Consider the following 14,421-nt stretch of genomic DNA (forward strand, 5'->3'; position numbering starts at 1 on the left):
AAAAAGGCTCGAACACATGCAAAGGGACTTTTTTTCCGGATTTGCAACTGTTAGTCCATATTGAGATTTCAATTCTGTGCTTACAGCCAAAGTAATATGCGAAATATAGCAGACACTTGCAGAAGGGCGGAAAATGCGTGTGCTCCAAATCCGCAAGTGAATGGAAAGCAGGATCAGATTGGCGACGGCAATATGGGCTCTGATCGCATACATCACCAGATGCACCGCCAGCTTCGATGATTAAGTAATATTTTATTGAGATATCTGTACTTGGTGATTCATGGAACAAGAGACCAGATGGCTTAAGATCAGTGGAAGGAAAGATAATAGCATTTTTACTCAAAGATATAATAGAAAAACACCCTGAATCGAAAATTAATAACGGGTCGTCAGCACCGATTTCAAAAGGGACGGTCATGCTTGGCCAACCTTATTAAATGCTTTAAAGAAGTAACAGAGAGAATCGGGAAGGGTCATACATTGGAGGTAATCTCCATTTGATTTTCAAAAGGCATTCGATAAGCTACCATATCTCTCGAGAATTTTAATTCCATTCGGCCCAACACAATGCTCCACACGCGCTTGCTTCTACCTTACTTCATCTCACTCTAACACCATATCCTTCTATTCCTTTATCCCTCATTTGTTTAACCAGCTTCCCCATAAAGGCATCAATACTAATCGCCTCAACTACTCCATGTGGCTGCGAGTTTCACATTTTCACCACTCTCTGAGTAAAGTGTTTCTCCCGAATTCCTGATTGAACTTATTGGTGACTATATTATATTTATGGCCTCTATATTTGGACTGCCCCACAAGTTGGGAACGTTTTCCCTCTGTCTTAAAGATCAAAACCTTTCATTATCTAAAGACCTCCATCAATTCACCTCTTAGCCTTCTATTTTCTAGCGAAAAGAGCCCCGCCCCGTTAAGCCTTTACTGATAAGTAAATCTTCACCGTTCTGGTATCATCCCTGTGAATCGTTTTAGCACATTCTTCAATGCCTCTGTAACCATTTTATAACATGGATACCAAAAATGTGCACAATAATCCAAATAAAGTCTCACCAAGCTTCTAAACAAGTTCAACACAACTTCTCTGCTTTTGAATTCATATCCCGTTCCAATTGAGCCCCAGTGCTTGGTCTGCCTTTGTTATGGCCTTACTAACTTGAGTCGCAACTTTTGGTGATTTGTGTAGCTGTACCCTGAGATCCCTAGCATCTCTCCCACATTAGTTATCCAAGCCGTATGTGACCTCCTTATTCTTCGTGGCAAAATTCACCACCTCACAAGGTGTCAGCATCAGAGAGCAAACCACTTTAACTCTGCCATTGTTTGCCTTCAGGTACTCGGCACATCGAGAAGTGAGTTGTCTGCAAGTTGTCCGTAATGTTAGAGTAGGGTAACCCCCAGTTATGTTAGAGTAGGGTAACTATCAATAATGATAGAGTAGCGTCACCAATTAAAATGTTGGATTAAGGTCACCATCGGTAATGTTGTAGCAGGATCACCATCAGTAATGTCAGAGTAGGGACACCACCATTAATGTTAGAGTATTGTCGCCACCAGTGATGTTCGAAGTTGTTCACCAGCAATAATTTTAGTTTGGAGCCCCCACAAATAAGATTCGAATCGGACTACCGTCAAAAATGTTGGAGAAGGTTCAGCACCAGTAATGTTAGACTCGGGAGAGCGGCAGGATTTTTAGAGTAGGGTGACCACCGGTAAGTATATCATCACCTCCAATGATTTTACAGTATGGTCAGCACAATTAATGTCAGTGTATGGTCACCGTGAGGAATGGCAAGGTAGATTTACCGTCAGTAATGTTAAGAACAGTGGCCGCAAGAATAATTTGAGATAGGCGCACCACAAATAACGTTACAATCGGGCCACCATGTATAACGTTGGAGAAGTTTCACCACCAGTAATGTGAGACGAGTGCCACGACCAGTAAAGTTTGAAAATAGTCACCACCAGCAATGTTAGTGTAGGGTCACCACCAGCAATATCAGTGTAGGGTCACCACCAGCAATGTCAGTGTAGGGTCACCACCAGCAATGTTAGTGTAGGGTCACCACCAGCAATGTTAGTGTAGGGTCACCACCAGCAATGTTAGTGAAGGGTCACCACCAGCAATGTTAGTGTAGGGTCACCACCAGAAATGTTAGTGTAGGGTCACCACCAGCAATGTTAGTGTAGGGTCACCACCAGCAATGTTAGTGTAGGGTCACCACCAGCAATGTCAGTGTAGGGTCACCACCAGCAATGTTAGTGTAGGGTCACCACCAGCAATGTTAGTGTAGGGTCACCACCAGCAATGTTAGTGTAGGGTCACCACCAGAAATGTTAGTGTAGGGTCACCACCAGCAATGTCAGTGTAGGGTCACCACCAGCTATGTCAGTGTAGGGTCACCACCAGCAATGTCAGTGTAGGGTCACCACCAGCTATGTCAGTGTAGGGTCACCACCAGCAATGTTAGTGTAGGGTCACCACCAGCAATGTCAGTGTAGGGTCACCACCAGCAATGTCAGTGTAGGGTCACCACCAGCAATGTCAGTGTAGGGTCACCACCAGCAATGTTAGTGTAGGGTCACCACCAGCAATGTCAGTGTAGGGTCACCACCAGCAATGTCAGTGTAGGGTCACCACCAGCAATGTCAGTGTAGGGTCACCACCAGCAATGTCAGTGTAGGGTCACCACCAGCAATGTCAGTGTAGGGTCACCACCAGCAATGTCAGTGTAGGGTCACCACCAGCTATGTCAGTGTAGGGTCACCACCAGCTATGTCAGTGTAGGGTCACCACCAGCAATGTCAGTGTAGGGTCACCACCAGCTATGTCAGTGTTGGGTCACCACCAGCAATGTCAGAGTAGGGTCACCACCAGCAATGTCAGTTTAGGGTCACCACCAGAAATGTTAGTGTAGGGTCACGACCAGCAATGTCAGTGTAGGGTCACCACCAGCAATGTCAGAGTAGGGTCACCACCAGCAATGTCAGTGCAGGGTCACCACCAGCAATGTCAGTGTAGGGTCACCACCAGCAATGTTAGTGTAGCATCACCACCAGTAGTGTGAGAGTAGAATTAACACCTGTAATGTGAGAGTAAAATCACCACCAGTAATGTATGGAATCTTACAACACCAGGTTATAGTCCCACAGTTTTATTTGAAAATCACAAGCTTCTCGGAGGCTTTCTCCTTCGCCAGGTGAGTGTGTGTTTCCATGAATGTTACTGCATAAATAGACAGAGAACAATGCCAGGTGATTACAGATAATCTTTCCAACTGCCCGTTGTCAAGGCAATCAGACAGAAAGACAATACATACAGGACTACAAAATATACAAACGGTCCGAACCCACAGAGAGAGAGAGAGAAACATCCGAAAGGAAGATAAAGAGAGAGAATGACCAGTTGTTTTAAAAACAGATAACTCTATTTTCGTTTTTTGGCTTACTTGTAGCGTGACATGAACCCAAGATCCCGGTTGAGGCCGTCCTCATGGGTGCGGAACTTGGCTATCAATTTGTGCTCGACGATTTTGCGTTGTCGCGTGTCTCGAAGGCCACCTTGGAGAACGCTTACTCGAAGATCGTTGGCTGAATGTCCTTGACCGCTGAAGTGTTACCCGACTCCCTGGGAGGGAACCCTCCTGTCTGGCTATTGTTGCGTGGTGTCCATTCATCCATTGTCGCAGTGTCTGCATGGTCTCGCCAATGTGCCATGCTCCGGGGCATCCTTTCCTGCAACGTATGAGGTGGACAACTTGGGCCGAGTTACAGGAGTATGAACTATGTACCTGGTGGGTGGTGTCCTCTCGTGTGATGGTGTTATCTGTGTCGATGATCTGCCATGTCTTGCAGAAATTGCCGTTGCAGGGTTGTGTGGTGTCGTGGACGCTGTTCTCCTGAAAGGTGGGTAATCTGCTGCGAAAGATGGTCTGTTTGAGGTTGGGTGACTGTTTGAAGTCGAGTAGTGGAGGCGTGGGGATGGCCATAGCGAGGTGTTCGTCGTCATCGATGAAAGCTCCGACGGTCCACAGCGAAAAATCGTATCGACCTCCTCAGATGACAAACATAGAATGCAACCAACAAAGTAACCTTCGTCGTCAAGTACTTCCCCGGAGCGGAGAAACTACACCATGTTACACGCAGCCTTCAACATGTCATCGATGACGACGAAAACCTCGCTACGTCCATCCCCACGCCTCCACGACTCGCCTTAAAACAGCCACCCAACCACAAACAGACCATCGTTCGCAGCAAATTACCCAGCTTTCAGGAGAACAGCGTCCACGACACCACACAACCCTGCCACGGTAAACTCTGCAAGACATGGCAGATCATCGACACAGATACCACCATCACACGAGAGGACACGACCCACCAGGTACATGGTTCATACTCCTGTGACTCGGCCCAAGGTGTCCACCTCATACGTTGCAGGAAAGGATGCCCCGGAGCATGGCACATTGGCGAGACCATGCAGACACTGCGACAACGGATGAACGGACACCGCGCAACAATCGGCAGACAGGAGGGTTCCCTCCCAGTGAGTCGGGGAAAATTCAGCAGTCAAGTACATTCAACCTCCGATCTTCGGGTAAGCGTTCTCCAAGGCGGCCTTCGAGAATCACGACAACGCAAAATCGTCGAGCACAAATTGATCGCCAAGTTCCGCACCCATGAGGACTAACTCAACCGGGATCTTGGGTTCATGCCACGCTACACATAACCCCACCAGCGAAAAAAGATTGACCTGTTTTTAATACAACTGGTCATTCTCTCTCTTTCTCTTCCTTTTGGATCGCTCTCTCTCTCTCTCTGTCATTTGGTTCGGACCGTTTGTATATTCAGTCGTCCAAAATGTACTGTCTCTCTGTCTGATTGGCTTGACAACGGGCAGTTGGAAAGATTATTTGTAATCACCAGGCATTGTTCTCTGACTGTATATGCGGTAACCTTCAAGGAATCACACACTCACCTGACGAAGGAGAAAGCATCTGAAAGCTTGTGATTTTCAAATAAAACTGTTGGACTATGACCTGGTGTTGTAAGATTCCTTACGTTTGTCCACCCCAGTCCATCACCGGCATCTCCACATCATAGCCACCAGTAACGTTAGAATAAGGTCACCACAAGTAATGTTAGAGTGGGGTCACCACCAGTAATGTGAGAGTAGAATCATCATCAGTAATTTTAGAGCAGTGTCATCAGCAGCAATGCTGGAGTAGGGTCACCACCAGTAATGTTGGAGTCGAATCACCACCAGTAATGTTAGAGTAGAATCACGACCAGTAATGTGACAGTAAAATCACCACCATTAATGTGAGAGAATGGTCACCACCAGTAATGTTAGAGTAGAATCACAACCAGTAATGTTAGACTACAACCATCACCAGGAATCTAAGAGTCGGATCACCACCAATAATTTTCGAGCAGAGTCACCACCAGTAATGTTAGACTAAAATCACCACCAGTAATGTTAGACTAGAACCATCACCAGTAATGTAAGAGTAGGATCACAACCAGTAACGTTAGAGTAGGTTCACAACAGGTAATGTTAGAGTATAACCACGAAAATAATGTGAGGGTAGAATCACCACCATTAATGCGAGAGTAGAATCACAACCATTAATGTTAGAGTAGAACCACGACCAATAATGTGAGAGCAGAATCACCACCAGTAATGTGAGAGTCGGGTCACCACTCGTAATGTCAGAGTCGGGTCACCACCAGTAATGAGTGAGTAGTTTTACATACACTAATGTTAGAGCCGAGTGACCACCAGTAATGTTAAAGTACAATCACCACCAGTAATGTTAGAGTAGATTCACCACCAGTAATGTCAGAGAAGAACCACCATCAGCAATATTAGATTAGAATCACACCAGTAATGTTAGATTAGAATCACCACCAGTAATGTTAGAATATGGTCACACCAGTAATGTTAGAGTAGAATCACAACCAGTAATGTTAGACTACAACCATCAACAGTAATATAAGTGTCGGATCACCACCAGTAATGTTAGAGTAAAACGAGCTTAGAGGAGCCGAGCGGAGCGGAGGGACCGTCCGATAAAAGGCGGGATTTCAGAGCGCTGAGAACAGCTGAGAGGATCGGAGCGGAGGGAGCGTCCGATAAAAGGCGGGATTTCAGAGCGCTGAGAACAGCTGAGAGGAGCGGAGGGAGCTGCGACCGAGTTCGAAGTGACGTCAGGAATCAGATCGGGACGCGACACAGGGGAGGCACCTGATTGGTGAGTAGGTTCAGGTGAGTATTTCTACTTGTCGACAGGAACTGAAGGAAAAGGAAAGGGAATGTCTGCAGGTCTTACAGGAAGTAGCGTTTTTTTTTTAGTAAATCAAGGTCCCTAGTATAGTTAACATTCTCGAAATTAAGAACAATTTAAAGGAGTAAACTCCGAAAAGGGAGTGGCAAGTAGTTTTTCTTTCCTTTTTTTTCTCTTGACATTATAGTTGTTGTTAAGCTAACTTAAGGGTTAAGTCATGGCAGGGGATCACAGAGCCGTGTCATGTTCCTCTTGTGGGATGTGGGAATTCAGGGATTCTTCCTGTATCCCTGATTCCTTCGCCTGCGGGAAGTGTGTCCAGCTGCAGCTACTGTTTGACCGCTTGAAGGCTATGGAGCTGCGGATGGACTCACTTTGGAGCATCCGCGATGCTGAGAAAGTCCTGGATAGCACGTTCAGTGAGTTGGTCACATCGCAGATAAAAATTACTGAGGGAGATAGTGAATGGGTGACCAACAGACAGAGGAAGAGTAGGTAGGCAGTGCAGAGGTCCCCTGCGGTCATCTCCCTCCAAAACAGGTATAGCATTTTCGATACTGTTGGGGGAGATGGCTCACCAGGGGAAGGTGGCATTGGCCAGGTTCATGGCACCGTGGTTGGCTCTGCTGCACAGGAGGGAAGGAAAAAGAGTGGCAGAGCTATAGTGATAGGGGACTCAATTGTAAGGGCAATAGACAGGCGTTTCTGCGGACGCAACCGAGACTCCAGGATGGTATGTTGCCTCCCTGGTGCAAAGGTCAAGGATGTCTCAGAGCGGCTGCAGGACATTCTGGAGGGGGAGGGTGAACAGCCAGTTGTCGTGGTGCATATAGGCACCAACGATATAGGTAAAAAACAGGATGAGGTCCTACAAGCTGAATTTAGGGAGTTAGGAGTTAAACTAAAGAGTAGGACCTCAAGGGTAGTAATCTCAGGATTGCTACCAGTTCCACGGGCTAGTCAGAGTAGGAATGACAGGATAGCTAGGATGAATACGTGGCTTGAGAGATGGTGCAAGAGGGAGGGATTCAAATTCATGGGCCATTGGAACCGGTTCTAGGGTAGGTGGGACCAGTACAAATTGGACGGTCTGCATCTGGGCAGGACTGGAACCAATGTCCTCGGGGTAGTGTTTGCGAGTGCTGTTGGGGAGGGTTTAAACAAATGTGGCAGGGGGATGGGAACCGATGCAGGAAGTCAGTGGGAAATAAAATGGTGACAGAAACAAAAGGCAGTAAGGGAGAGAGTACAGAACATGACCGGACAGATGGTCTGAGAAAGCAGGGCAAGGACCAAGGGAAGTCTAGATTAAACAGCATTTATTTCAATGCAAGAAGTCTGATGGGCAAGGCAGATGAACTCAGGGCATGGATGGGTACATTGGACTGGGATGTTATAGCTATTACTGAAACATAGCTAAGCGAGGGGCGGGACTGGCAGCTCAATGTTCCAGGGTACAGATGCTATATGATAGATAGAGCAGGAGGTAAGAGAGGAGGGGGAGTTGCGTTCTTGATTAGGGAGAACATCACGGCAGTAGTGAGAGAGGATATATCCGAGGGTTCGCCCACTGAGTCTATATGGGTAGAACTGAAAAATAAGAAGGGAGAGATCACTTTGATAGGATTGTACTACAGACCCCCAAATAGTAAACGGGAAATTGAGGAGCAAATATGTAAGGAGATTACAGACAGCTGCAAGAAAAATAGGGTGGTAATAGTAGGGGACTTTATCTTTCCCAACATTGACTGGGACAGCCATAGCATTAGGGGCTTGGATGGAGAGAAATTTGTTGAGTGTATTCAGGAGGACTTTCTCATTCAGCATGTGGATGGCCCGACTAGAGAGGGGGCAAAACTTGACCTCCTCTTGGGAAATAAGGAAGGGCAGGTGACAGAAGTGTTCGTGAGGGATCTCTTTGGGACCAGTGATCATAATTCCATTAGTTTAAAGATAGCTATGGAGAAGGATAGGTCTGGCCCAAAAGTTAAAATTCTAAATTGGGGAAAGGCCAATTTTGCTGGTATTAGACAGGAAATTTCAGAAGTTGATTGGGAGAGTCTGTTGGCAGGCAAAGGGACGTCTGGTAAGTGGGAGGCTTTCAAAGTGTGTTAACCAGGGTTCAGGGTAAGCACATTCCTTTTAAAGTGAAGGGCAAGGCTGGTAGAAGTAGGGAACCTTGGATGACTCGGGAGATTGAGGCCCTAGTCAATAAGAAGAAGGAGGCATATGACATGCATAGGCAGCTGGGATCAAGTGGATCCCTTGAAGAGTATAGAGATTGCCGGAGTAGAGTTAAGAGAGAAATCAGGAGTGCAAAAAGGGGACATGAGATTGTTTTGGCAGATAAGGCAAAGGAGAATTTTAAGAGCTTCTACAAATGCATAAAGGGCAAAAGAGTAACTCGGGAGAGAGTCGGGCCTCTTGAGGATCAACAAGGTCATCTATGTGAGGAACCACAAGAGATGGGTGCGATCCTGAATGAATATTTCACATCGGTATTTACGGTTGAGAAAGGCATGGATGTTAGGGAACTTGGGGAAATAAATAGTGATGTCTTGAGGAGTGTACATATTACAGAGCGGGAGGTGCTGGAAGTCTTAACGCGAATCAAGGTAGATAAATCTCCGGGACCTGATGAAATGTATCCCAGGACGTTATGCGAGGTTAGCGAGGAAATTGCGGGTCTCCGTTCAGAGATATTTGAATCATCCACCGCTACAGGTGAGGTGCCTGAAGATTGGAGGGGAGCAAATGTTGTGCCTTTGTTTAAGAAGGGCGGCAGGGAAAAGCCTGGGAACTACAGAGCGGTGAGCCTGACATCTGTAGTGGGTAAGTTGTTAGAGGGTATTCTGAGGGAAAGGATCTGCAGGCATTTGGAGAGGCAGGGACTAATTAGGAACAGACAGCATGGTTTTGTGAGAGGAAAATCATGTCTCACGAATTTGATTGAGTTATTTGAAGGGGTAACCAAGAAGATAGATGAGGGCTGTGCAATAGACGTGGTCTACATGGTCTTCAGCAAAGCCTTTGACAAGGTACCGCATGGTAGGTTGTTACATAAGGTTAAATCTCATGGGATCCAAGGTGAGGTAGCCAATTGGATACAAAATTGGCTTGACGACAGATGACAGAGGGTGGTTGTAGAGTTGTTGTTATTTAAACTGGATGCCTGTGACCAGCGGTGTGCCTCAGGGATCGGTGCTGGGTCCGCTGTTATTTGTTATTTATATTAATGATTTGGATGAGAATTTAGGAGGCATGGTTAGTAAGTTTGCAGATGAAACCAAGGTTGGTGGCATTGTGGACAGTGAAGAAGGTTGTCTAGGATTGCAACGGGATCTTGATAAATTGGGCCAGTGGGCCGATGAATGGCAGATGGAGATTAATTTAGATAAATGTGAGGTGATGCATTTTGGTCGATCGAATCGGGCCAGGACCTACTCCGTTAATGGTAGGACGTTGGGGAGAGTATAGCACAAAGAGATCTAGGAGTACAGGTTCATAGCTCCTTGAAAGTGGAGTCACAGGTGGATAGGGTGGTGAAGAAGGCATTCGGCATGCTTGGTTTCATTGGTCAGAACATTGAATGCAGGAGTTGGTATGTCTTGTTGAAGTTGTACAGGGCATTGGTGAGGCCACTCTTGGAGTACTGTGTACAGTTCTGGTCACCCGATTATAGAACGGAAATTGTTAAACTAGAAAGAGTGCAGAAAAGATTTACTAGGATGCTACCGGGACTTGATGGTTTGAATTATGGGGAGAGGTTCGACAGACTGGGACTTTTTTCCCTGGAGAGTAGGATGTTAAGGGGTGATCTTATAGAAGTCTATAAAATAATGAGGGGCATAGATAAGGTAGTTGGTCAAAATTTTTCCCAAATGTAGGGGAGTCTTTTACGAGGGGGCATAGATTTAAGGTGAGAGGGGAGAGATACAAAATGATCCAGAAGGGCAATTTTTTCACTCAAAGGATGGTGAGTGTCTGGAACGAGCTGGCAGAGGCAGTAGTAGAGGCGGGTACAATTTTGTCTTTTAAAAAGCATTTGGACAGTTACATGGGTAAGATGGGTATAGAGGGATATGGGCCAAGTGCAGGCAATTGGGACTAGCTTAGTGGTATAAACTGGGCGACATGGACATTTTGGGCCGAAGGGCCTGTTTCCACGTTGTAACTTCTATGATTCTATGATTCTATGATATGATCTATGATTCTATGAAAATCACCACCAGTAATGTCAGACTAGAACCATCACCAGTAATGTAAGAGTCGGATCACAACCAGTAGCGTTAGAGTAGGTTCACAACCAGCAATGTTAGAGTAGATCCACGACCAATAATGTGAGAGCAGAATCAGCAACAGTAATGTTGGAGTGGGTTCACCACCAGTAATGGTAGAGTCGGGTCACCACCAGTAATGAGTGAGGCGATTTACAAACTCTAATGTTCGAGCAGAGTGACCACCGGTAATGTTAAAGTGCAGTCACCACCAGGAAGTTTAGAGTCGGATCACCACCAGTAATGTTAGAGTAGGGTCACCACCAGTAATATTACAGTAGGATCACCACCATTAATGTTAGAGTAGGGTCACCACCATTAATGTTAGAGCAGGATCACCACCAGTAATGTTAGAGTAGGGTCACCACCAGTAATGTTAGAGTAGGATCACCACCAGTAATGTTAGAGTAGGGTCACCACCATTAATGTTAGAGTAGGGTGACCACCATTAATGTTAGAGCAGGATCACCACCAGTAATGTTAGAGTAGGGTCACCAACAGTAATGCGTGAGGAGAATCTCCACAAGTAATATTAGATTAGAATCACCACCAGTAATTTTAGATTAGAATCACCACCAGTAAATTTAGAGTAGTATAACCTGCAGTCACGCTAGAGCAGGGTCACCACCAGTAATGTTAGAGTAGGGTCACCACCATTAATGTTAGAGTAGAATCACCACCAGTAATAATGGAGTAGAACCACCAGAACTCATGGTTTCATGGAAGCATCACCAGTAATGTTATAGTAGGATCACCACCCGTAATGTTAGAGTTGCGTCAATACCAGTAATGTTAGAGTAGAATCACCACCAGTAATGTTAGATTAGTGTCACCAGCAGTCATCTTAGAGAATGGTCACCACCAGTAATATGAGAGTAGAGTTACCACTAGTGATGTTAGAGTAGAATCACCACCAGTAATGTTAGAGTAGGGTCACCACCAGTGATATTAGAGTAGGGTCACCGCCATTGATGTTCGAGTAGAATCACCACCAGTAATGTTGGAGTTGGTCGTCACCAGTCATGTTAGAGTAGAATCACCATCAGTAATGTTCGAGTCGGGTCACCACCAGTAATGTTAGGGTAGTTTCACCACAATTAATGTCAGAGTAGGGTTACCAACAGTAATGATGGAGAAGGGTCGACTCCAATGATGTCAGTGTGGAGCCACACCCAGCAATGTTAGATTAGTGTCATCACCAGTCGTGTTAGATGCGGATCACCACCGGCCGCCGTCACAGTACAAAACAATTGTAATTGTGTAATAGTTGAGGGAATATGTCATTGAATTAATATAAGGACCCATCGGGATCGCAGGAGTTATTTTCCGTTCATTAATTTTAATGGACGGAATTTCAAGAACTGAAGTACATTATTTCCCGATTGACACTCCCGGGTGCGTTAGCTGAAGCGGAAGATCTCCGCTTATTTGTTAAGTGACTGGAACCAACGTCAATTTTGTGCAACCTGTTTTTCTCACCGGGGCACTGATTGGTCTATAAAGGGGGATCAGTTACTGATCTCAGATATACTTCAATCTGAACCGTAAAGCTGGACGGAAATCACCTGCTCATCTGAAAATGGTACAGGCAGCAATTCTCCAGATAAAATATATTTTCTACCCTGTTCTCGCATCTTTTGGTGTTCCAGGTAAGTCAATGTATCCTATTGTTTAATTTCTGTTCACTGAGACTGTTTCGGTGCCGATTTGATAATGTTGCAAATTCCCGATAATATCCTCATTGTAAAATCACAGAGGCGCTGTGATAAAGTAGTAAATATCAGCGCTAAACCTCCAGGCAGCAGGCAAGACGCTATTCTGGCCAATATATCGTAGGCAATGGGCGCCCTCATTTCCTCACTTGACTGCAGGAGGGCGAGTTACCCCCTTCCATTGCACAGTGAGCAGCTCACTAAAGATTGCGATGCTTGGTTCCTTTGCACCGATTACGTTACGAACCGGCACGATGGGCCGAATGGCCTCCTTCTCTGTGCTGTACAAATTTATGATTCTGTGATTCTTTCATCACTCTGCTTCATGTGGGTATTACTCGGATTACAGACATCTCCATCTCATAGGTGACTTTGAAAGATAATTTGAGAAACATTTTTTTAAACTACAGATAATGCGGCTCAGAGAGATGCCTCCTGCTGCAAACAAACTTCACGGGTTCCTCCAGGCGCTGCTCTGAAAACCCTGCGGCGTCCTCTGGCATATTACGGGGTAGATTTTGGTCATTACCACCCAAGGATTAACCATCGCCGAGCCAGAGTGGATAGAAAAATCAATAGCAGCAATTCAGGGCATAACTGACAAAATTCGGTGGGTGAAATACGTTTTTGAAACCTTCATGGCGGTGTGAGATCAGCGCTCAACGCTACACCGAAATATATGTCTGGATGGATGACAGAGAATGAGTCTATTTATTGACTTTCTAAAATCAACAAGTTCAATCGCCTCCCTCCACCAATCCTCATTCTCCGTTGCTCCCCGTTAACTGACACTTTTTGTAAATCTCGGACCAGTGATTTCTATTCCTATATTTTTTCTGTGTAATGTTTTATTTCCTTTTAACATTCTGACTAATGCTCTCCGTTAAAAAGGAGCCCGTGTACATCACCGTAGGGAGCAACAAGTGTGAATGTAGTGAGATTCCGTGTGCGTGTCCCCAGTAACGTTCCTCTTCTCTCTCTTTCTGACAGCAAACGTAGTGACAATTGTGATTCTCTCCCAAGGAAATTGTGGCCTTTCCAAATGTGTCTCTGTCTACATGTTGGCGATGGCAACAGCAGATCTCCTGGTCATCTTCTTTAACGTAATAGTCTGCCGGATATTCAATGATAACTTTCCATATTCATTCCTTTCCTACACTGTCTGTTGTAAGTTCATTTATTACATTAATTTTGCCAGCCTGTATATGTCGGTGTGGTTTACAGTCTCTTTCTCGTTTGATCGATTTGTGGCGATCTGTTTTCAAGGGTTTAAAGCGAAGTATTGCACCAAGAGAACCGCGACCGTCATTACTGTAGCGGCCTCTGTCCTGGCCTATTCAAAGGGCGTTCCTATGTTTTTTTCATATGAACCTGAACGAATAATTAACAATGTGCAGTGGGGTTGCCGGCCAAAGGTGGACGTTTTCACATTACCCACATGGGCCGCATACAACTGGCTCCAGGCTCTGTCAATCCCATTGCTCCCCTTCAGTTTCATGGTAATTTTTAACTCATTGACCGTGAGACGAATTTTAGTGTCCAATAGAGCCCGCAGGGAACTCCGGGGTCACAGCAGTAAGAATCAGAGTGATCCAGAGATGCAGAACCGAAGGAAATCCATCATTTTACTCTTCACTATATCGGGCAGTTTTGTACTCTTGTGGCTGACAGCTGTCGTGTGTTTTGCAACCACTCGGCTGTCAAAAACCTTTGATTACCAAGGTGATTACTCAAACCCTGGATATATCGCCACTGAAAGCGGATATCTGCTCATGTATTTGAGTTCCTGCACAAATACGTGTATTTATGCAGCTACACAGAGGAAATTCAGAGAAGAACTGATAGCTCTACTGAAATCTCCCTGGTCACTGATTCTCAGATTGTTAAAAAAATGGAAAAAAAATAAGTCAAACCAAAGATTCTTCTCATGACTAAAGTCAAATTTCAAATCATTGTCTGCATTAGAAAGTCTTATCTGGTAATCTGAAAAAATGGGAGATGTCGTGCAATGTTACAAAATAAAATAAAATAAAGTAAAATAAAACCTGATGAAGGTAACTGCAGTTCTACTTGTACATGTCTGGTTGCCTTTTGAGAGTTCCTACGCAATCTGCTTCCACCACCCTTTCAGGT

General features: G+C 45.3%; 1 protein-coding gene across 1 annotated transcript; it reads left to right on the plus strand.

Annotated features, from left to right (window-relative positions):
- Positions 1 to 13,355: 13,355 nt before the first annotated feature.
- Positions 13,356 to 14,219, plus strand: LOC137313888 (probable G-protein coupled receptor 139). Its single transcript, XM_067979624.1, has one exon. It carries the CDS (start codon positions 13,356 to 13,358, stop codon positions 14,217 to 14,219), a length of 864 nt encoding a protein of 287 aa, XP_067835725.1.
- Positions 14,220 to 14,421: the final 202 nt, after the last annotated feature.

Source organism: Heptranchias perlo, unplaced genomic scaffold (assembly GCF_035084215.1).
Source record: "Heptranchias perlo isolate sHepPer1 unplaced genomic scaffold, sHepPer1.hap1 HAP1_SCAFFOLD_49, whole genome shotgun sequence".
Lineage (NCBI taxonomy): Eukaryota > Metazoa > Chordata > Chondrichthyes > Hexanchiformes > Hexanchidae > Heptranchias > Heptranchias perlo.

Coding starts and splice junctions, on each gene's coding strand:
- LOC137313888 (XM_067979624.1), top strand. CDS start 13,356: ATGGCAACAGCAGATCTCCTGGTCATCTTCTTTAACGTAATAGTCTGC.